The 25,584-nt window shown below is 42.2% G+C and overlaps 1 protein-coding gene across 12 annotated transcripts in view; it reads right to left on the reverse strand.

Moving 5' to 3' along the window:
* Positions 1-25,050, reverse strand: part of nfixb (nuclear factor I/Xb) — a 97,633-nt gene extending 72,583 nt beyond the window's left edge. For 3 of the 12 annotated variants that reach the window (XM_048992350.1, XM_048992352.1, XM_048992348.1), the window contains exons 1-2: positions 24,247-25,043; positions 19,246-19,329 (exon numbers count right to left, since the gene is read on the reverse strand). In XM_048992350.1, the coding sequence (XP_048848307.1) occupies positions 19,246-19,329; positions 24,247-24,249 (87 nt within the window). In that variant the 5' untranslated portion in view covers positions 24,250-25,043. Of the gene's footprint in view, positions 1-15,768; positions 15,954-19,245; positions 19,330-24,246 lie in introns of those variants that run through there. The other 9 variants (XM_048992345.1, XM_048992342.1, XM_048992339.1 and 6 more) reach the window with 7 other exon arrangements.
* Positions 25,051-25,584: the final 534 nt, after the last annotated feature.

A 25,584-nucleotide genomic window follows, 5' to 3' on the forward strand; every position in this document is an offset into this window, starting at 1 on the left:
AACTTTTCACCCTGAGCCTTTCCTGACCCAGGTAGACACACTGTCTCACTAGCTGCTCTCTCTGGGGATCATATTTCTTTTCCCTTTGAAGTGACATGAGTACAAACATAAGTGAGGCATAAGAGAAATTTAACCAGTATACCAACATCTGTTTATGTACGTTTGATATTTTAATAAACAAGCCTTCGGACCTTCTGTGTAGTTTTACTGTTCAAGTCTTTATAATTTTGTCACGTTTGAGTGATCAGTTAAATAAAAGGAGGGCCATTCAGATATAAGGTAAATGAATGCTGTTTTGCGCATAAGGCATTAACAACGGCCCTCAACAAGTGAACCAAGCTTCACTCCTGCATCCCAGCTAGATATGCATCTTGTAATTGCTGCTTTATTCCATAAATTGTGAGACACCCCCGCTTCCACCCAAACACTGCAATAACTGGAAGCTCATGGCAATTGCCAGGTTTATGTAATGTGCATGTTTCGCTATAGTATTCTTTCTTCCTATATCAAAAGACCTTTCGTAAAGTCTCATAAACATAACCCAAGAAGCACCTTTCTACACAAATCCAGCCTTTCCCGAACCCAGAAGAGCTCACTGTACCGCGTCCAGCCTGTCAGCTGCAGCCCGTGTCTGATTGCACCACAGAGCAATTTAACTGAGGGTTTCCACACAGATAGGAAGCCTCTGCTCAGCGGTTTCACAGCTCTGCCTCTTCTGAGAGACTGAACCAGCTCCAGCAGCTGCTCGCGTGGCCATTCTTGCTGAGTGCAGCGGGTGTAATGCAATTGCTATAAACCTCTTCTCTAATCGCTACAATTAACTATTAATCACCGAGCTCCAAGGAAAGAAGAATCAAACCACAACACAAACTTTCAAAATTTCGCCACATGTGCAAGACTTGTGGAGGGTCTTTTGTGCTGCTGTTATACCACTCACCAAATCAGCAACTTACTGCAGAGAACATATGCAATCATTTTGTGGGGCCATTCTGAGCACCGCTTGAAAAATTTGCGTTAAATACTAATAATGTGTAATATTACCAATATTACTACTACTACCACTGTTACTGCTACTTAATAATAATAATACTAATACTAATAATAATAATAATAAGAAGAAGAATGACTATGATGATGTCCAACTGTAATGTTCATCTGTTATGTTAAAGTGTTAACTATTATATTGTCTTAAGTCTGATTACTATGTCAAACCATTTTCTTCAACTATTGCGGTAAACTAATAAAAAGGAGTGACAGTAAGGCTATTATTACGAGTTCCCAGATTGCGTGTACTGGGCCAATCTTAATTACTTTTAGTAAAATATCCAGCTATACAAACAAGCAAAACATTGGCTGAAAATGAGTCAGGTAAGCAACTTGACAAAACTGAACTATTCAGTACTTTTTGCCCCCTGACAGCCCCCTTGCTGCACAGGTAAATCAGCAATTAGTCTCCACTCACTGATCGTGAAAGAAAATTTGGGGCTTAATTACACCAGAAATATATCATCATCCCTGATTATGGTGGATGTCAAAAGTCTGGTAGCAGCTTCACTAAACCAAATTTAAATGCTGCAAGTTTCATTCACTTCATTCCTTGAAAGAACCTTAATTGGAAATAGTACTAGAAAGAGGACTAAATTCTTTACGTTAAAGCTGAATTCGCCAAATAGTTCAATATCCATCCATCCATCCACCTTCCTTATCCACTTGTTCTACACAGTATTGCGGGGGGTCTAGAGCCTATACCAGAGGCTACGGGCACAGGACAACCCAGGACGGGGTGTCAACCAAACACAGGTAGTACAATATTGACAAGGGAATCTTGGAGACAACCGTGTGTCCCAAATAACGTCCAACCTTAACTCCCATTGGTTATTGATGCTGTCACTCATGTTAATTGACCGCGCACCAAGTGAATTCACACAGCATTCGGTGCCATTATAAAGCCACACACAAGCCTGAACTGGGTGAATGTAAAGCTTGAGAATCAACCCCTCTGGGTGAAACCCTGATGTTGCTACAGAGCAAAGAAAGGACAACACTACGGTGACTCTGCAACACTCTCCTTCCTGCAGGCCTTCGGGAGTTTGCAGAGAGAGAGAGTGGGGGATTGGACACTGGCTGGGAGCGTATTAGTCTGGTAGTCTGGCAGAAGCTGCCGACGAATCCCTCGCTCCCTTGTCCATTCGTGTCCCAGTTGTTGCTGGGATATTTTTGTCTGATGCGGTGAATGCAAATGCCCAGAATTCTCCAGTGAGTGGATGTGTGTGGGGGGGTGGGGAAGGGGATGGGGGGGGCAGGGATTACAGGAAAGGTCAAGTCGGCTGTGTCGGTCAGGTGCAGCCAAATCACACACACACACACACGCACACATGTCTGAAAAACACACCGGAATGGCCATGCAGCAGACATAAGCGTATGCGTGTCACACAGCAGTACACACAAACGCTACAGAAATAATGTAGCTCAGTCAAACCAGCTATCCGCCTTGCACTTCTGCCAGAATGCAGGGCCCTCCTCTCCCTGAACAAGGGATGCTCTATAGACTAAATCCCAACCCCCCTCCTCCCCCCTCACCCTTTCCTTTCTTTTGCCCATAGTCTGCCCACTGCCAGTCGGCAGGGCAAGATGCCAGCGCTCCCTACAGCCGGATGCGTTGTGTGCCCTTTATGCAAATGGCTTGCCACAGTCTCCCTTCGCCCGTCCCCCACACCCCATCTTTCCCCATGCCTGCTCTTTTCTCCCTCAGTCTCTTGCCCCTCCGCTTTCCCACTCTTTAACACAAGATGTTACAGAGATGCAGAAGCACAAACACCTTCCCCGTTCTCTGCCTCGGACAAAAGGCCGCCTGGCTGCAAGATCCGCCAAAAAGCCCGAAAAGGCGAAACACAATTACAATATTGCCGTCACCTCACTTTGAATACATTCACAGGCACAAGAACTTGAAAATATATACCACTGAAATACAACTTCCAGCCACTAATCTACACAAAACAATCAATTTTAAGTGGGAAAAATGCATTCCCTACCCCCACCACACACCCAGCAATTTGCAAGATAGAAAATCAATCTTATGGTATAACTGTAAAAAAAAAGTGTAAAAATAAAAATTATCGATGCCTTTCTAGAAGAACACTCCTTCTGTAAAGGGTGGCTAATTGAGCGGAGCTAAGCAGGGCAGGGTGAATGAGGCTTCACAGAAGGTACTGGTGGAACACGCAGTCTCCTGTTAGAATAAACAAATGCCTGACAAGCTCCACATATACTGTACAAATACCATTCGTCTGAGTCACTCAAGACACCTGAAGGAAAGCAGCGTAGGCAATTCAGGGCAGAAGGAAGTACAGCTGCAGCTATAGGAGAGGCCCAGTCACACGCACGCAATACACACACGCATAAATATCACATGCTGACCCCCAAATCTCACAGCACTGCCTGTACCACCGTTGTTTTTCACCCGTTCTCTCTGACGGGAAGGAAACAAGCCTAATCTAAAAACAACATGACAAAGCCTCGCTCCAGTCTAGGTATTTTTCTAAAATGTTGTGTAATCAAGCTTCCCTGACCAGGCAAGTGATTCCGATGAGGTAGTGAGCTTGAGAGAGAGGGAAGAACGGAAGGGCTGAGTGCTTCACCAGCTATTGTGATCTCACCCTGCCTCCTGCTTGAGGATGCTGATGGACACCGGAGAGGGTTAACAGTATAGCTCCAAGCACAGAGGAAGGGCTGCTTTCAAAGCAGCCCACTGCAGCTTCCTGCACAGGCCGTCCGATGCCGGCCGGAAGAGCGCTCACAATGAGGGTGAGAGGTCCACGCATGCTGAACGCCTGCCCCGAGGGATTCCAGGATGCACGCCACATACTGACAGCAGCACTTGCTGGACATCGCGGTAGCCACCTCCCACACACAGACAGAAACACACAAGGTCATAAATAGATAAAAGACTACTCTGTGCTGGACAGAAGATATATAACACATCACTTGCATGTTACAGTCACTAGCAGTTGCTAGAGTAATAGCATTTAATTGCAGTTTAAGTTTAAACATTAAATAACAGGCCTAATTCTACTGAAATTGAGTCTGGAAGCATTCAACCATGTGTATCATCAAATTAAGAAAACTACCCTAAGCCAGTGTTGCCATCCCTGAATGATCATTATGCTCCCACGCTGCACTTCACGCTAGGGCAGTTGTAGTTTTATAGAAAAAAAGGTCCGTCAGGACTGGCAATCTTTACAAGTTCCCTTTCGTTCCCAGCGGAGTGATACAACATTCGGAGAACCTTCTCGCCAGAGGCGTTACGGACGACCACTAGGAGTAGCCTCCTTATTGATGTTCTGGAAGAGATGCTGATGTGCAGCAATAGCCCGCAGAGCGTTTCCAACGTATTTTTGAAAAGAAAAAAAAAATGCTTGTCAGCTGTCCTTCAGGTGCTACATGGCTCTTAGTCAGCACACACAGAGCAGGCAGCGAATGTTCCGAGGACCCTAAGCACACAAAGGCGTTTATTCCTAAGCCAGCAAGTGAGTCTGCTACGTCCTGCTTTGCAAGGAAAGAAAACGAGCGGGAAGTCAGTCTGAAGAAAAAAAAAAATAAGGGTGAGAGACATTAACACCCTTTTCCTACTGCTAAATAATACTCTCCACACCTCTTTCCCCTGTTCCTGAGCAAACTTCCTGTGTTCCTGACTTAATAAAGATAGAGTTATTATGCTGAGATGCTGAAAACTAAACTGCAGATGAATATTGGGGGGGGTAAAGGGAGATGGGGTTAAAAGTTCTACTCTGGAACACATGAATGAGGACCGAGGAACAATGGAGGTACATATAGCCTGCTCTGAACTTCACAAATGTTCTGGCAGCTTAATCAGGTTTACGGCCCACTGAATGACATACAGGACCATTGGAACATGGCACCTCACTCCCCTGCCACGCAACATGCTACACACATGCGCTCATTGTTATTATTATTTTGACGCTTAGCTCATGCTGTCACATTTATACAGCTGGGTGTTTTACAAGTCCTCAATGGAGGGGCCTCTACGAGGAGCCGAAACCTTAGGTCATGAGTCAAAAATTTACGCCATCGCAGAGAGCACTCTACATTTATTGTGGGCCGACAGATTGATAAAGAACTCTGATTTAAACAGAGCATATCCTAGCAACAGTTCTCCTGTACATCTAACCAAGATGAGTTCCTGACAACATTCGGGCAGTTAGCCTGTGGTTTACAAGACGGAGTACAAAGATAAAGTTTAGAAAATAGATGATTATGTCAACAATTCAAAATATCTCATCAACCTTACATAAAGTCTGGTATGCGCTTATCTATGGTATTTTATGTGGTTGTTCTTTTTTCCTCCGAACAAAAGAGCTGAGCTGACCAACACAGCCACGTCATTGTTTTACCGGGGCAGAAGTCGTACAAACCAAGATCCCGCCAGTGACTACTTCCCATCACAACAGAAATGACACATATAATTTTAAACAGCAGCCTACCTTCCCACAAAAATCCGCACTTCACGGTGCAGTGATTTCACAGGGTGGAAGAAATATCAATGAGGGGCATTACTAGTTTTAATCACCAGTAATGTAGAATTAAACGTCTTGTTAACGAAAAAACATATTACATTTCAGTTCTAGAAATAATTTTGCACAATGCAGATTATGTGTAGAGTTTTTCGTAAGTGAGCTTAGAATTTACGCCAACAAATTTCAACAATAAATGTCAGTTTGAACTCAGTACTGCTGTTTACTGAGCTAATAACGCCTGAGGAATTAACTGTTTTGATCAAAAAAATCTTTGAGTTTTGCAAGCTGCAGCTTAACAAATATCATAATATGAAGTCAGCCTCTGTTTTTTGTTTTCCCACATTTCCATCACTGGGCCATAAATCAAATTTCCGAAATTGCTCCCAAAATACCAGACACTAAACTTTCACCCACAAAATAACACAAATACCCTATTTTGAGGCCAGAAAGCTCCATTGGGAATCTCTGTCATTTCAGACTGGGCGATTCCAGGGATGAATGTTCGTGTTCGCCAGTACAGAGGGATCTCACCGCCTCTTTGCTCAAGTTACTTTACTGAATAAAACCTACAGACAATGAGAACTGTTAACTTCTTAATGATATTTAAGATGTAACATACTATTCCTTAGCAGTAGTCATGTGACACGTGGACGACTGCATTCATCTTTCAGAGCAGGAGGTCCAATGCACAGACAATAGAGGGAGCTGAGCAACGTGTAAACCATTATTCTGGGAGAGCAGGGTCAGGGGTGAAAATACTGCAACGCTAAGATACATCTACACATAGACACACACAGACAAACACCCAGCAATACAAATACTTCAGAGAACACGCTCACAAACACACAAACACGCCCATTTGCCTTTAAATGGTCTTTAAAAAGTCTGATCGCTCCTCCTGGCGTCTGGAGACAGACTGACGTCTCCTTGGTATCGTTCTTGGGGCGTGAGGTAACAAAGGAAGTCGACTCAAGTGTTGATATTCCAGACCTCCCTTTCAGCACCCAAACTAATCCGGTCATACTTGAGGGGAACTGTACAGACACTGAGGTGCGTTACCCAAAGCAGAGGTGCCCTCTCTGGGGCATGCCAGTAACAAAAGCTGGGACACGCCTGCGTCTATACCATAGGGTCGGTGACGTCAAACACTGGGACGTATGAGTGGCAATACGGTGCGTAATCAGCCTGGTACAATGGCAGGCTCCCTGGGTTCAGTAACTGGAAAAAATAACACGATATACGAGATTCTCCGACAGCTGGAAATTTGGTCCTGTTATACTGTGGACCTTGGAGAATCAACGGAAGTCAAAGAAGGGAGAAATTCTAGAATTTTAAATTTGAGTAGTTCCTTTCACACTACCATACGTTTAATGGGCAGCCGGGCAGGGCCGCATATAACAGACAGAGGGAAACGTTGTATGAGACTGCATGAATCAGTGTGAGCATGATGTTTATGAACACATTTCCTGCAGCCTCACGGTCTATTCTTCTTTATCACCTGGCTGTAGAATATAATAAACACAGAAGACATCACAGTCTGCCTCGTCAACCCCCACCCCCTCCACTTAGCCACGTTCATGGTGGTAAAAGGCCCCTTTTCAGCAGCAGGTGAGGAGCTGGTCTATGGTGGAGGGCAGTGGGGGGGGGGGGGGGGTTGGTGTAATTAATGTTGTACATGTGCTTAGAGTTCTACTGGCACAATCATCCAAGGGGAAAGCAGCACTGAATATGACATACAGAAATATGGGGTCACCTACAAAGGTCTGCTCTTATGCTCCTCGCAAGTAACATCTAGACAAGAGTCAAAACATCTCTGCTTTGATTACACTGCTGTGAACCAGTCCTCACTGGGCTGGGAACTTCCAGTCTGATTAAATTTGGATGAGGGCCTATGGCTTCTCTTACCCCCCTCCCCCACTCTCCACCAATAAATACTTATTTCTCTGTCAGACACCAGAACCGCCACATGAGAACGTGTTGTAGAAACGATAAATCCACAAGTACCGGCAGCGGCCTTACTGAAGGCGATAAATGATGGGCCTGCTGGAGGTCGAGGCAGGGCAGCAACCTTAAACCCTGGTCAACCCATTCCAGCACCCCCACCCCAGCCCTGCAGCCCCACCTGTCAGTTATGCCTAGATGTGACGCTGGCCTGGCTCCAGTGCTTTAGTTCCCTCGTTTTTAATATTAGCACGCTAAACATCAATGTGGGGTGGGGGGGGGGGGGCTTTCCCACCAATATGTGGCCAAAAGCTGAGAGAAAAGGGAGGAAGGGTCAGAGTGCTGATCTCCCTGTGTACCAGCAGTGATGCAGAGGTATGTGGTAACATGCTTAGGAACAAAAGGTTGCTGGTTCAAATCAAAGCAAAAATCAGTAAATATCAAATTATGTGAGAAAGTGAAATCACATCCAATCAAATTCAAAGGAGCATTTAATATACGACACATTGCAGCAATGACAGAGGAAACTTTTTGACATTCAAATAAGTACTACACAATTAAATAAACAGCTATTCTCTTGCAACCTTCCTAAATTAAAAAACCTATACGGAAAAGTTTTACCCAACTGTAAAAACGCAGTTAAAAAGTAACTAACCTTCAAATATGAGAGACTGACTGAGTGTCAGAGTGCGTCACTACACAGCCGTGTTGAATTACCCTGCTTTTATCCAGCTGTTGAGGCTGCTGCTCTGCCACACCGGGCCACATGGGGAGCCACAGCTACGGACACGGCGACTTGCGGCGCGGCCGAGTGGAGGCACTGTCCACAGCACTGCAGTGCCCAGGCACCAGGCCTCTCGTCCTCTGCTGTTTATGAACGTGTGTGTGTGTGTGTGTGCGCATCTGCGTGCGTCTGTGTGCTGCAGCTGCAGGCATTCCTCAGAGTTCACCTAAGGCAAAGATATGGTATGTTGCGCAACAGCGTATAGATTTTCCACTGCTGGCAGGAAGCCAGTCCCAACCCCCCAAAAAAAGCCGGCTGCAGAGCTTTGTTCCTCGTAACTGGACACAGCAGCCAAATAGCCCAGACACTGACACTGCTTTTGTGTCTCTTTCTCTAGATTTTCATCCCTCCTTCTTTTCTCTCACTCTCATAATCAGGTCAGAGACACTTTCTGGTGTTACTAGGCACCCTGTAATATCGACAGCAGAACTTTGAGCTTGACCACAAGTGACCTAACAGATATTTTGGATCAACCTTTATTGCACAATTAATTACTCTAATTAAACTAATTTAAGCTGTTAATAAATTTTCCTGATTTGCAATCTGAGACCATAGCCTTTTTTAGATACAGGCTTTCTTTTCTTCCTTTCTCAGATTATAAACAGAAGCCTTTTCATTTTCTGTGTTCCGCCACTGCCTCCTTGGGATTCGAGCCTCAACCCGCTGTAGTTCTCACTGAGGGGGGTAGGATCCCACCCAGGGTCAGTCATGGGCCTGGCACATGTAGTAAGATACAGGCAGCACTACAACTGGCACACCTATACTGATTGGCCCCGCTCCCCCCAGCAGATCTGTGCTGAAGTGTTAAGAATGCACACCTGTGCCAAATGCGCCCGATCGCGCAGGTGTGGGAGAGAAAATGCCTGTGTGTGTGTGTACGCATTTGTAAACACATGATGCATGAGTCCCCAGGTCAGCGCGTGGGAGAGGGAGGGAACGGGAACGAAATGAGAGGCCGGCGCTCACTGACGGATTTATGATACTGCACTAATATTAACACCTAAGACGGATCAAACCCCTGTGTAATGGGAAGACTATATTGGTATCTTGGTATTTATCTATCTGAAATAGCTATCTGAGGTTGTTGTCAGTGTCTCCACCACAAACAATGCATCCACACTCACACTGTCTGGGTAAAAATAGGTGACCTTCAGTAGGAAATCGATGTGCCGCAGTTAACCCGATGAAAGAAGACCTGAGCCATTACAGCGTGCGGCACCTGCGCAGTCCATCATCTTATCAGGTTTTGGTGCAGCTTGGAAAGGCCTGACGATGATCATACTGATGATGATGTGGTACGCTAACACAGGGCAATGCAACTGGCAAATCTGCTCCGCCATGCATCACCGATAGCAATTAAAACGCCATGATGTGTTTCTATTAAAGGTGTTTTGACGGTCCAAACTAGCACCAGTTATCTAAAACAGCAGTATGTTAAATGACCTAAACTCAGAAGTGTTTGACCCGCAGTCCCCTCAGACTGAGAAGGGTCCTGCCCAGTGCTTCCCGCGCTGCTCCACCACCGCACAGATCAGGAAGTGTGCAAAACATACACCCACACTATGCTCCAAAAGCTTTAATGGCCACTTTTACCTGCCCCATACACTTAACGCGAAGAGGCCATTGGGCGTGCCCTTCATCATGCATCACCTGTGGATCCTGCTGGGGCCCATAAATGACCTCCACTGCGTTTGGCCACACTGACAAACATGTTGTAGGGTTGGGAGGGGCAGTTGAAAGGTGCAAAGGAAACATGCAATGTGGCCCCAATGAAGGAGAAGCATCCTACCAGATGAGCGCGACCATCACCAGGTCTCAATGCCCAAACATCACATGCCCAAAATCAGCCTACCAAAGACATGGCTTTGTCGATTCCCCATAACAACAAACCAAAAGGCGACCCTACATTTGGACAGCTGGCCAATCAAAAGAAGTTTTGCCATATCACGTCACTCACTGCAACCAAGCGTCCTGCCCTCTGTGCAAACAGCACCGAAATGGAACCACACATTTAAGATTATACGAGTTGCCATGGCCTGAAATGCAGCATAGGCCATGACTGGAATAAGCAGGAGACTACCCATCTCCAGGCTTCCCTTTGACTAATGTCGCCGTCTACATTTCTGAGTGCATATTTGCGTATCATCAGATGTGTGCAGTTATGTTTACTATACTAAATGTGTCCAGTAGCTGTGGTAACAGCTACAGTAGAATATATGGGGGTGATGAGGGGTCCCAGGCACTGCCAGGACTTTGACCAAAAACTAATGGGGGGGGGGGGGAGATTCTACTTGACCACATGCAGTCCACACAGAGGACATCCTGCTATTCTCTCGGGCCGCAAACTCCCATTACGACTCACTGAAAAACTTTATGCAGATACTAGCAGCACAGCTGCTGACGTCAAATTTGAATTACAGCAGCACTCATCTTAAATCCAGTTACTAGCTAAATCAATTGTCAGTCATTCCGTTCATTAATTGCCACGTGTAACTTGCAAAACAAATTGTTGGGGGATGTTTTGATTTCCTCTTCTTCTTCTAAATATTATTATTAAATGAATGAATGAATGAATGAATTAATTAATTAAAGTTTAACAAAATGCACATAACGCATACATCAAAACGAATTCCGCTGTCGTAAAAGAACTACATAAGCGGTCGGCAGACTATAGGCCTATCATTAATAAATATGCACCATTAAAAGCGAAAAGGAATCAGATGAAAAAGATAACACAGTATCCGTGTGTGAATGACACTATGCCGTCTGTTATTCTCCAGTGTCACCATATCAGCCACGTAAAAAGAGACGCCATTTTGGGAGACTAAGGGGTGACAGGACGACTCTGGTTTCACCACCGCTCCAATGTCCAGTTAAAGCAACAGTTCAATGAAAACACGCTAAAACAACAGTGCACTGCGCCAGTTTAGGAAATACATACTGCAATTATAGGCCCTATATATTCCACTAGGTAGACCACAGTATTATAGCATCCAAATTCCACATATTTACAATGTAAGCACAAACACACATGTAAACATTTTCTATGTCTAAATCGGGGAAAAAATACGTGAAGGACGTAACTAATCATTCTTTATGGTGAACTATCGGAACACAATGCAGCCATTCAATCTACAGTCACCCATACAGCTCAATACGTGATCAAGTAACTTAAAAGTATTTTCGGTAATAATGTGTCTGATCTATCCTAGCGCACATAAATCACCATTGCTCCGCGCGAAGATGTTAACTATTACTAATGATTACTTGTGCGTGTATTATTCTAATTTCTGCCTTAGACAATGCATTCGCAACTTCGCAGATTACGTGTTAGATTATACATTAAATAGTAATAATAAATCACGGAATATACAGATATGTACATACACACTAATATAATATAATATAATATAATAGACATATATACACACTCTCAGGAAAACAGTTGCATTCTGTCATATTCAAACATGTTCCTTTGGTTTGGAAAAGAATGAGATGGCGATAAGGAGATGTGACATTACGAACAAACCAGGTCAAAACGAAACAAAACAGTTCAAGCAAAGTGATGGTTAATGTATGATATATATAACTTTTGGTCAGTAAGCCACAGTAACCTGTTGTGTGCGTTAATTCAAGCCAAGAAATTTATACAGAAATGTCACCGAGAATCTTTCCCTCAGTGCTAATAATCTCAATAAACATTCACCGATGTTAGCCGGTCTATCCCCAATTCGCCAGGCTCTGTGTCCCTTCGACTCTGCGGCGTTCAGCTGTTGTGCGGATGTGCTGACGCACCCGGCGCGCGGTCAACGCCAGCAAGAGAAGGTACCCTTTCTACTACCCACATCATCATGGAGGGAAAGCCTCCCTTCAACGGCTATGTGAAGGCGCATTATACCGTACCAAACGCGATATGCAAATTACTTTAAATCCTCATTTCTCAGTACGACAAAAGCCGACTTTAAAAATATTGTAGCTTTAACGGATACAATAGCCAGGCCGTAAGTGAAATTTGTAAACCTATTAAGTCGTTTTGAAATGTACTACAGAGTCCAACTGATATTTCCTGGCTATCAGATTAAACTTACAATAATGAACAAGTAATAAACGTATAAAAATAAAATCCAGGGTTAATGATTAAAGATTTTTAATTAAATATTTGAAAAGTAAGGTTCTGGAAAGCAATCACGCGCTGGGCTTGTGCTGTGGCTTTTGATATTAAACTAGAATTACTATAATTCAGAATTTTAATTAGAATGACTTTATACCGGGAAAGTTTGTACAAACACTTTAAATTCCCATTATATTGCTAACTATATTCATGTTTAAGCTGGATTTTAAAATATTTTTCATACAGCCATTCACTTAACAACTTGGACCTAAAACTAATATCGAAGCTTTTCTTAATGCAAATAATTCATTGTTTGCATTTAAGTACGCAGTTATGTGTTGCATTTTAATTAAGAGCTATTAAAGTTAGCTTAAACAGAGTGTCAAATCTTTATACCGACCATATTATACAATCTAAGAATATGTCGAATTTGGTCAAGAAGTTCACTGAATTATACAAGCAAATCCGTCGAGGGCTGAAGGATTGTGGCGTGAACATGTAGAGCTGTAACCCACGTGTTCGCGCCACAGACTCTATCAGAATCATTGATACATTGTCCTACACATTTCCGCAGGTACGAAATTTACGTACGGTTCACGAAATTTCTGTACAGAATAACGACCACAAAATGCCGCTAACCATTAATACAGAGATATAGACTATTTGAGATGTATTCACACAAAATCAAACATTATTTTAGGCATATAAAGGAACAAAGGAATAATCTAGTATTTTTGATATCCACACAGTGTTGAGAAAACGTATATCTGTGTGTATGAACGCGAAGTGCTAACTGTGCGGCACGTACTATGCGGGTGAAGGCTTCTGTTGCCAATTTATTTTAATGAACGGCTAAAGTTGTGCAATTGTGCATTCCCCAGAAATGCATTCAGCACAATAAAACTGTGCACAAATATGCCTATTTTGTATTTTAATTGGAATGGTAACAAACCTCATGATGAAAGCAAGTGCTATAATGCAACTGAAACATATTTGTAGATGTGCATCAAACTCAGACCTTTCCCCAGTTTATAGACATCCGCTAAGACTCCTTCGCTGAATTTGCACCAAATTACTAAAAGCCGACGTGAACGTGGTGAAGGCCTAACCAAACGTGGTCCTGAAGGCAACTAGTTGTTACAATAGTTACTAGTGGTTATAATCTCTCATTAATACTATTCAGTACTCCGACCAGGTATATTATCATGTTCGTCGTTCAAAACGATGTAAGCCTAGTTTAGTTGTATTGTCATGTAATGTTAATAGATGAGAAGGACCGAAACTATTTATATTAAATATTTTTACGAGGCTACAATAAAGGGAAGGAGCCTATTAACTAATACTGTCTTCACATTTTCTACTAATCATTAAAATATGTAACCAGACACATTTATATTATGTTATACCTTGGAGATATAATTTACATAATTCAATTTAAAAACTAATTCGGGTCTTGTAGTCTTTTCATAATGCTGAGCCTTCGCATACTAACCCTGCAATTAAATAAAGTGGATTAAATAGAAGCAGTTTTAAAATTAGAAACAGACACTTAAACACTTCACATAGACATAAGAAAGGCTACAGTAAAACAAAATAAGATGCAATTGTATGTGGCCTACACGGAGGAATACTCGTTATTGGAAAAAAGAGGGGAGCTCTGAGAAAGACATTCTTATAGTATGCTATATTATTAACTGGGAGTGGCAAATATCAAGATTAGTTGAAAACTTAATTAAACAAATCCAGGCCGTGCAAGCGACTTTCAGTTTTTTCGGCGGTACAGGCGCCATTGAGAATGCTTTGTGTTAAAATCATTGTTTTTATATTAAAACAACAACTGTGCAACTGTGCGAAAATTAGTTCGTAAATAACTGGCAATGGCATTACAGATTCTCAATGCACATTTTGAAAGTACGAAGCAACGAAGAACAATCGGTCCTCTGTTTTCTCTTCTACAATAATTACAGCGGACCGAAGTCTGGGAACATGCGTAGAAAGAAGAACATTGTCCCAGCCAATGACAGCAATTTCAACATATTTGCCATTAACTTTATGGTTTTATTACTTGAGGAAGCATATATGTTTAACATACTAAATGCCCATGTTAACCGTACTTAACCGCGAAAATGAGCATTGACTGAAGACACTGCAGACTATCCACATAAGTCCGGTCAAAAGACGCGTGCCGAAGAGCCGGTATAGTTAGATATGTGTTCATTGTTTTTTAGAAATTAACAAAGAGGGCATCAAATAATGCGAACACGGCATTCTAAGCAAAAATAACAAGTAAACTTACTAAAAACATGGAATTGTTCTTTTCCCTCTTACATACAGAGGATAATACGCTCGGCACTCACAGTATGAGTCGAAACATATTGTGCATATACACGCGTGGATTAAATACCCACTGTATTATACTACCAATGCGTAGGTATCGTAATTGTACAGTGAATGCAAGCTACAAACAGCAGAAATAATTTCCGAAACTGCATTGCACTGAACTGGTGAGATACAACATACATCTGTGCATGTGTAAAGCAATAAACTTAGTCGATTTTGTGATTTTCCATAAGTGTCCGGCACATGAGAGAAATAGCAGTGACGGCAATCTATCCAGAATTTCCAACAGCTAAACCAGAACAGGTGTATAGCTATTATCATCTTCCTATAACCGAGTGTTTTTCAAATACACACTCCAAAAACGCGCTTTAACTCCGGATGAAATATACAAATTGATCTATCGCGGGCCATCATTATGTCAAAATAATTTACCCTCAATCATCTTCGTGAAGTTCGTGACAGCGTGGAAATGACCCGCGAACAACAAATATATCGTTCTACAACGATCTCGCTGCTTATTTATGTGAAACTCACACCGTTTTTCCATACTGTACAGCTCCAGTATCAAATACAGTATGGAGCGTCACGCGGCTGCCTGGAGCCACATTCAACTTCCACTTCGCAGATTCGACTTTTGTGGACAAAATATTCTTGCATATCACACTCTCAACGCCCCAACATCCATATACGAATCTATATATAAGCTTTAGTATGTGTATAGTTCATAACTCAACGAGCCCCAATGTTTATCTAGTAGCATTCCTTCCTCCTCCTCTTCTTCACTCCTCCTTTTATATTAAATAGATTTGTGAGAAGCGCCATTTTCTCTTCAAACCATGTGCAATTGAAACGTAAAAGAAAGACTGCTGGATAAATGCCACCCAAAAACAGAAAACAGAGAGAGAGCGAGAGTATAAAGTTGTATCAGAAAAGCGAGACAGTTAAAAGAAGCCTGAAAGCGATTATTAAACAAGACCGAAGCAAGAGAACCGCGAACACTACAAAACGCGCAGCAGCTAAGACTCGACATAAATAAGAAACGATCAGGCTGATTTTACCTGTGTCAAGCAGTACGGGGAGTACATGGTTATTTTTAGAATTATAATTTGGAGAGCTTGTTTAACTTGGATGAAGTTCGCCGTGGTGCTGCATTGCAATCGCTCGCAGAACCCTCTCACTCACTCCATGCTGTAGTGGTAACCCCGCCTCGAAGGCTGAAAGTGAAAGCTTACACAAACTTTGGAAAAAAGTTTCCCTCAACCCTGCCTCTTATCCCTTCCCTCTCGCTCCCTGTCTCCCGAAAGAGCATTTTTTTCACAGCACTGAAAAAACGATCACGATCACGAGCCGAAAAATTTTAATCATAACTCAGTGCCCCACAATCAAAACACATTTGCGTTTATTGACAACTGGGACTAGGTACCGTTTCAGTACGCACAATAGCGATAATGTTCGGGTATTTATCATTCTTGTGGAGAAGGGGAAATAAGTATAAGGTTTAAGTATGCTAAGTAGCAGAAGTGCCAGTTAAAGACAATTTCAGGGAGGCATCTTATCTCGTGTCCGGTTTAATACATATTTAAAATCTTATAGTACATGATTATGTTTCGATTGCAAACAAACTGATAATGCAAACATTAATTCAATAGCACTGGAATAATACAGACTGACCCCTAAGGGTATTACAAGGTAAATACGTCAAATGAGCTTTTTCCAAAATTTAGCATGCATAACAATCCGGCCTCACGCATATACAGTGCCTGTTCTATTAATAATGTATGTCGCACGTTGACAGGTTACACAGGGAACAAGTAGAAAAATTAGAACATTACTGTTATAATTTCAAAAGCATTTTTTCCACATATTATTTATTTAATAAAAATGTCCTCTTCCACGTCTGGCTCTGACAATTAAGCACACGGTCAGTGAAGTAATACAGGACACATTGTCACCCCAGCTGGCTGTGGCGCAAAAGTCTTATGTAAATGTATGGCTTCCTTCTTGAAGAAATGTGAACTCTGAACTGCCTACTGTGCCCTTTTTAATGCCAGCGACACTGCAGAAGGCACCGGTGACTGCTTGGCGCAGGCCACATATCGGCGAACTTTCACCCCGTCAGTTTGGCCTTAGTGTTGATTTATTCTGCCACCTTGATGTTTTTCCCCCATCTAACAGGGCTTATGGGTGCACAGTGTGATTTCTTTGTGCGCTCTGGCTATCAGCAACCATTGACAAATACTGTACGAATTCAAATGTGGTTAGATCCAGCTCTTTTCACCAGAGAAAGATCACAAATCATAGAACAAAGAAGTAATTACAGATCCCGTGTCAAGCGCAATCTGCACAGTAAGCATTTCCACATGGGTGCTATTTTTTATAGTTTATTTTTGGTGGAACTTTCCCTTAACGTGAGCATTTAGAAACACCTGAGATCTGGCTAATAAAATCATAGCATAGTTAAGCTGATTTCGAAGCTTGAGACAAACTACAAGGTATTCACAAACAATGCTGAGTTTCTGTCATGCAATGCACCATGTTCGGGTAGCTTTGAGAATCATCACCAATTTATTTTGGGTGCTGCGGGCCTCATATTTAACACAGACAATCATACAATCCAAAACATGAACTTGAAGAAGTAGAGAATGTCATGAAAAGTGTCACTTCTTCTTTAAGACTGATTTTATATTACACTCCTGGAGGATGTCCTGTGGGGGGGGGGGGGGGGGTTGATGTCAGCTTCGGGCAGCAAAACGCAGCCTTGGAACCGTTGTGCAGATTTATAAGACTTTGGCCCATACTTGTGCTGCTCAGATGGAGCTCACTGCAGCTGGGGGGTACAAGGGGTGCAGAAACCTCAGCAGACGCGGGATCCATTATTATACCTGGTCCACTGGTGCCAGGGGGGAGCTAGTGGCAGGGGGAGGTGCACTCACTGTGTCCTGTATCCCTCCTACTTACACCCCAGCCGCCACGCCCCACAGGGCCAAACCTCGAAGACCTGCAGCATCTCATGCTTTTGCTTTCTCTCGAGCTTCTCTGCAAAGCCGGGCGTCTGCTCTTGCCTGGATCATTCTTTTTTTCCTCCTCTCCAAACTTATTAAAACAAACGCGCACAACCACAAGTGCGCAAGGTTACAGAACGCGGTTTGGGGCAGCGGGTAGGAGGAATGCTTTATTACTCAAGAATCCAGATTTCTGCACGCCCAAATGCTCTTCTACCATCACCCTCAAATGAGTCCCACATTTCAATGGCTTAATTCAGCAAATCCCTCATTTAAAAACAGATGGGGGAACCCTCTGTAATTGTTAGAGTCAGACTTTGCGGTTTCCTTTTCACACACTGAAATGTACATATTTGCTGTTTAGCATTATACAATGCTGTTGCTACGGTATACCCACCTCATCTGGCTCCACAGCTAACAAATAAGGTGCTTTGGTTAAACGGCCATGGGCAGGTATGAGGGTGCTAAGCTCACAGGTATTTTACTAGAGGCATGAGGCTGTTTTCACTCAAAAAATTATCTAATTAATCATGTGCCCTAATAGAAAATTGCATATAGGCAGACTATAGAGCCCTGTCAAGTTGCAACATTGTGCATCATAGGTCACTCAAAATTCTGGCAACGACATCACAGTGAATTCTAAATAACAAAAAAATGTGCACAGTATCCTCGTCCTCATCATTGCTATTCTCCTCAAACCTTAATTTTAACCACCTAAATGTAAATGACAGGGAGGCAGCGCGCCTACCTCCCCACCCTCACCAGGCATCATCCCATCTCCTAGCTCACAACCATCAGTCTCGCTGCCTCTACCACCATCCAGCAAAGTCACTCCCAGTCAGTGGCTCGAGCACATACAACTTCAAGATGCAAGACAGGTAGGGAAAACAAGGAACTAGTAAGGTACTCTCCTGCCATTTCATCAGCAAACGTAGTTAAACAGCCAGTTCATGCGTTCCTTGATGTTCATGCGTTCCTTGATTCTTCCCGATGTCAAATGTCATGCTTTTAGGCTCCGCCTCCTCCAGTTCTCCTACCGTGATTATAAGTATTTTTCTGTACTCAGGACAATTAGTACGTTACAATAGAGGTGTCCTTAAAACTAAAACTGAAAACAAAGACAGAGAAATCGGTCTGTGCTGCCATCATTCAGTTTGCACAATATTTTCTCTCCGCATATATTCCTTATATTTCCATCTATATAAATCAAAAGGTGCTTAGCTGACGGTTCCCTAAACACTGCGCTGCCCTGATTTGTTTTCATTTTCGACGCCAGCCTCCATGCCGCATATTACCGTTATTATTATTCTCTTTCCCATGAGAAAGGGGGTCGGCGGCCGACTGCGCGCTCTCTCGAGTGCGTGCGGAAATAATGAGGGTAATGGCTTGCAGCTGAGGGGTAGAGCTGAGAATGACATGATTGCGGGTGCAATTACCGAAAGCATGAAAAACGGCCATCGGTCACAAACATGGTTAAAACAACATTTTACAGCAACAATAAGAAGAAGCAGGAGATAGAGCGGTTGATCATACCCTGTACGAATCGGACACTACAAAGCACTCAGGCAGTCCAGGGCCTCTGGAGGGATCTTCGTTCACCATAAAAGTTTCGCTGGCCTGTAACGCAACATAAGAGTCATTTGCATTGGCAGAAGGCCTTCCTTTCTCCATTCATCTCTCACTCATACTTGCCCCTGATATAACCACCTGTGTAAAGTTTGTGTTCCACCCAGCCCGAGGTAAAACTGGGGCTGGTTCCATCACCAATACCCGCAAGCCGGATGTATGAGGCATCAAGTATACGCATTTACAAACCAATATGACCAACACACACGGGCTGGGGAGGTGAGATAGGACTCAGCAGACATCTAAAATGTGCACTTTGGAGTGTATCTGTTCATTTAGAACACTGGGTACAGTGAGCACGTGTCACGTTACTCTGTATCAGCACAGATTCCAGAGCGAGCATTTCTGTTGAACTTGGATCACACCACAAAGCGTGCTGTAAAAAGAAAAAATGAAAAAAAGCCTCTGCTGTCCATAATTTCCACCTGTGAACTTTTCATATAGCAGTCAGCATTCCAGCTGCACGCGACTATGCAAGTCGGGGCCTCTGACGCAGGGGGAAATAGTATCTGCGCTCATCTCCATTGAAGGTGGTTCATTTGTATGCTGAGTGAGACACTATCTGGAGCTCCCAGAGTAAATCAGAGACCATTTCTCTTGTGCTGTTTGTTGAACTGGGACAAACCCGTGCTATTTGACTGGGACAGAACCTAAATTCTGCGACATCCAGGACTTGTATCCAAACTTTCGCCACAGAAACTCGCTATTCATGTCCATCCCGAACCCAGGCTGCGCTTACTGAAAGAGCAGCATGATGCAGTGTGTTACACACAATGAAATGCATGAACTCCTGGTCTGTCGGCCTTCCCCGTCAAACAGTGTAGTGTGCACATAATCAGGGCGTCGCTCTCCCACCACACAAACACACACGCACACGCACGCATGCACACAAGCTCACAGACAGACATATACCTTGAACCATAATGAGTCCCAGCTGATGGATAACCACACTGCACAGAAATGTGGTGGGAAAAAAGCACTATTCAGATCTTCTCACCACAAGGGGAATCTGCCCCAGCTGAATAGCATGTGGCTAATATCTAACAATCTTTATATTCATATAGAACTTAATGCTTATATTATCCAACTGTTAAACATTTGCAGTTAACACCACCTTGTCATTGTGATACTTATTATGGCTGAGGCCAAGGCCATGTTCACCTACTGGACCATCTCATTCACAGGTGTTAACATCACTGAGTCAGCGGTTACTTCCCAGGATGATAAGTGCTCAGTTGGCAGAAAGGTGTACACTGAGATGGATGAAGACTGGAACGTTAGACGCACAAAAACCTGGGTGGACTCAGATTCACTCCATTCGTTGGACTGCTTTAGTTTTAATTAGCATATGTCGGTGCTAACCATCCCGTGTGGCTCTCCTACATCCCAGCCCAATTCTAAGTCTGTATGATTTTATGGAACATAGTATTAATAATATATGCCATCATTATATATATAGCTAACCCATATGGTCAGCCTTGAGCAAAGCCATTCTCAAAGCTACAGTTAATTAACATTTAAGAAACAAGTGGGGGAAAAGTCAAGCAAAAGGGAATTTACTGGTGACCTAAATGGGTAAAAAAAATGAATCAAAGATGCATAAGTTTTATTTTTACAATGAAGACTGTCAAAAATCTTTTTTTTTTTTTTTGTTTTTTTTTTTTTTTACAAAAGTCATCATAGTATCTTGAGTGAATAAGTACCACATTTTATGGATATTTAGTGAGGACTTTATGTGGCATTAAAAACTAATATTTTCTGAAGAGTGGGACGTTGACTGGTAAATTGCGATCCCCACATCAACCATAAATAAAAACAGGACCTTTGCAGCTATAAAGAGGTTGTAATCTACCTCTCTTGTTTTTCTTGCTTCTTTCTTCCTTCTCTTGCACAAACAAAACATCTGAAATATGTATGTGGTTTGGGGTATAAATTTGCATACGTTTCATGGCAATGGATGAATCAGTGCAGACACACTTCCAGATACAGACACACAAACAAGCACCTGCTTCTCCCATGCCCTCTTCCAAACCAGTTGATCTGGCTACACAACAATCCACATGGTACCTGGTGATTTCCATTATGATTATTATCATTGTCATTGTGATCACTACATTTTATGATGGTGATTTTCATTGCTATCTTTGGTTTGTTTGCTTTTTTGCCCATTCGGGGCATGGGAATTTGGTGCCAGACAACAAGCCAAGCAACCTGCACAAGATGGCAATGACATCAAAGACAAACAAATCTTGTTTGCAAAAAGTTAAAGGAAAAAAAAAAACATTTTTTGAAGCAAAATTTACGTTCTGTTTGTCTAAGCCAAATCCACCTTGGGGAAAATTCTGGGAAAATGTGATATTTTATACTGGCATCCTAGCTGGAGAGGATATATAACTCCTAATTACTGAGGAGCCTTTCCCCCTTTGATGGTGGTTCCCTGGCCCACAATCATGCTGTTTGAAGCTAGTTAGCTATTTTTGTTTTTTCCTTGATGATAATAATACAAATATTTTCACAAATGCTGTATTTTCTGTTTTATGAACTAAACTGTAAAAATAAAGATCGAGTCAAAAGAATCCTTTAAAAATATTGACACAGGCTGGCTGGCATGGCTTAAAAATGCATATGATTGTGAAGGAACATATAGGTTCTGTACTTCAATGAGAACGTTTTACATTTCATTAACAAAACAGCAGACCCTGTCGGTAGCACAGCTGGAAAGGAGGAAAAAAAAGTATGTTTTGAAAGCTGTGAAATGTGGAACCTCAGGGACAGGAACAGCCATTATGGCTGGATGAGGAGAAGATGTGTTTTGATGAAATAGCCTTCCTGAGGCTAGGCAGGTTTAAGTCTCTCACTCACATCAATGAGTCAGTGAGCAAAGTTAATAAAGTGCTAGACTTTCAAGACGTCGACAAGCATAGGATGCGGATAAACCATAAATGTGTAGATTATATACAAAATAAATAATTGCATACAATTATATATCACTGCATAATAAAAATTATAATGTTTGTGCAGGGGTTCAGCTGTAGCAATAATACAGGGATGATAGATGTCTGTCGTTCACTGTAATTTTTTCTCAAGCTTTCCTGCCAGTCTTCCATGGGGGACCTGAGCATACCGTTAGGGCTTTAGTGACCTAGGAAGCCTCCACAGGACCTTCAGCCTGGATTAATATAAATGACAACGGCAGAAGTAAGGTGAGAGCCTGCCGGCGGCCAAGCAGATGATGACAACCAACACAAAATGACAGCCACTTGATAATTTCTCCACTCTCGAATGCACACTGAACTGCTCAGTTAGGGGGCTGCACCTGTTTTGCAATTCAAACAGCTTTTAAAACAAACCTGACTAACATTACAAGGCACTGTACAAGGCAGCTTTTTCTGGAACTGCTAGGAAAGCTCACATTCATATGAGAGCTTCTCAAACACTGCAGGAAAGATGATTACATAAAAGTACAGGAGGCCCATTAGTGACACATTAAAAATGTCACAGTTATTGATGCTCCTTGCAGAGATTAACTTTGACCTAAAGCAGGAGGCTGTCCACTCTCTGACTCAACTAACTGAACCCTCTAAAGACTGAAGGGACAGTGATCATCAGCATCAGGGAGCATCAGCCTTTTAGAAGATTCGCAAATTAGTACTCAGTGACCTGTCTGACTGGGAAATCTCATTCAAAGCTAATTTGGATATCTGGCAAATATCATAAAACGGCTCTGGGAGGAGCGCATAGCCATTACAAGCAAAAAACACGTAAGGACGTGTTAAAATCAAATTTGAATGACGTTGAATAAAAGATTTTGTTGCATTAAAACCCATTTCCCATTTTGAATGGAAAGAAGGAGATCATAAAGAGTGAGTTAACAAATAGGTAAATAGCTATTTAATCTAATATATAATGAATTAAACGTGAATCTTCAGCGAAGAACCTGTAGCTTCGCAAATGTCTCACGTTTTCCCGGGGAAATGTCGTCATTTGACGCGTATGTTCGGCTGAGTCATTGTTTCAACAAATTTGACAACCCAGTCTGTTAATAAGCCTTAAATATTTGTGTTTAACTGGCAAATTGTATGAAAACGGGCAATTAATTTCCAATGTATTGCTCAATGCTTCTAAAACAAATAAAGACGGTTGTATAACCAGCACCAGAAGCTTTTTACACATTTTCCCCGACTAAATAATTTCTCTTTGAATTTAGTCAGGAATAGGAATATTTAAAAGAAACAAAAAAGTTTAAAAAGGTGTGATATGTGCGTGCTGCAATTGAACTGCCAACATGACGCCTGGTTTTTATGTTCTTATTAAAATGTTTCTTTTTATGTTTTACTTTTGTGCTATGGTATTAGCAATTCCTTCGTTTTTTGATACTGACTTGGTATATTAGCACACACGCGCCAAAAGGAATACATGTTACAAAAGTAGTAATGAAGTGGAAATCTGGACACTAACTGTAACCAAACTCGACTTCGCTTTTTACTTTGTAAAGAAAGGTTAAGGATGGTTGATCAGAGAGAACTGGATGGGGAGGGGCGCTAATTGTTTTTACCAGGTATTTGATATCACGCATTTTTGATATCTAAATAGGAGACGTGTCAGAGGAACAACAAAGTTCACGGTCACATACAGTGGTAAAGATAAAACACGCTAAAGTAAAGAGTTAAAAAGAGAATTAAATTCGAAATATATAGTGCTAATGAGCTGCTGCCACTTGGATCTTAATGTCTCATTTAATGATGGTTCTCAAACTTAGAAACGGGGAACACTGGCAGCCAACTATGTATTAAAACTGCCAGAAACAACATTTCCTCTGTAAACTTCTTTTGCTTAAAATTAAACGGCTTCTTTGCTACATTTCAAACTTATTTAAAACAGCAAATGATTGATTTACGATGCACGTACCATTGTGGAGCAGGGACATTTGCCACCAGTCTCAAAGACCCATTTTCCTCTTTATGAAGTTCAGCTTCTCAAAGAGGAGAGTCAGTTGGACTCGGTTTCTTCGGTGATACCGGAAGCGAAAAAAAAAAAACTTAATACAAAACGCACCGTGAACCAGCTAGCATTTCATAAAAATATGGTTTGGCTCTTCCTCGGGAAAAGGTAGGATAGATAGATTAGCCAAAATCACTCCGTCTCTCCTACAGTCAGGAAGATTTTATTCAAACTTAAGCGTATACAGCTTCCATCGCGAAAACTGGCGGTTTCTGAACTCCAGAAGACCTACTGAAGTGTCTGGACGCGTCGTTTTCTCCGGCTTGCGAAGGAGAGCAACAGAATCCGAGCAAAACGCTTATTTCGTAAGCAACTGTGGTTAAAATAAAAGTTTTGAGTGAACCTAACAAATGTAATAAATAATTAGTATTATATAATACGAATATTTTCAGAATAAATGTAGATCTTTAAGTTTCGAAGTAGATCATCGCCTCACTTTGAGCCCTTCTTTTCCCGTCTGTCAAAATGTGGGATTTCTTTCTCTTCTCCTCGTCTTTAGGACTAAGATTAAACTAAAAAAGAGATAACAGTCATCATCTCGAGCACCAAAATAATCGCTAACCAAACATCCAAGAGGAAAAAGTGAGGCAAAGATCGCTAAAGTTTTCTAAGAGGGAAATACACATGCATAAGCTAAATATACACGAGTTGTGTATGTGTAGGTAACAGTCCGAATTTAAGTGTCGTCTAACGCGCACTGTGGCGAAGCGGTCTATCGCGCTCAGAAAAGGGACTAGTGAGCGGGTGAATTATTAATAAGAAGAGCGGTTCACAGTCTGTCGTGTTCAGAGAGTGACCAAGGCGGCAGCTGGGGCTTTAGAGGAATTAAATACGGGCTCGGGGTAAATCATGGACGGCGGGGATTAATACTCAGATGCAACAGTGCAGAAGCCGGGGGTGGGGTGAAGGAAAGGGTGGTTGGGGAGCTGAAGATAAACAAACAATATAGTATTAAAATTCTATAACCATATCAAGGTCTAAAATATATAAACTACTTTTAAGAAAAATCTTAGTGCGTGTAGCCGGTTGTGTCATCTATTAATGAAAAACATAATGATTCAAAACTTTTCGCGCCCTGGTCTGTTTTTCCCCAATTGTCAAAGAATTGTATAGAATTGTATAGTTCACCTTGGCGGTATTTAAAAGGTGCACATAGGGCTCTTTATTAGTGAAATTAATTAGAAATGTGAATAACGTGGCATATGGAATTTTATAATATTACGTAATGCAACGATTTTTTTCATT

The sequence above is a fragment of the Brienomyrus brachyistius genome, chromosome 22 (assembly GCF_023856365.1).
Source record: "Brienomyrus brachyistius isolate T26 chromosome 22, BBRACH_0.4, whole genome shotgun sequence".
NCBI lineage: Eukaryota > Metazoa > Chordata > Actinopteri > Osteoglossiformes > Mormyridae > Brienomyrus > Brienomyrus brachyistius.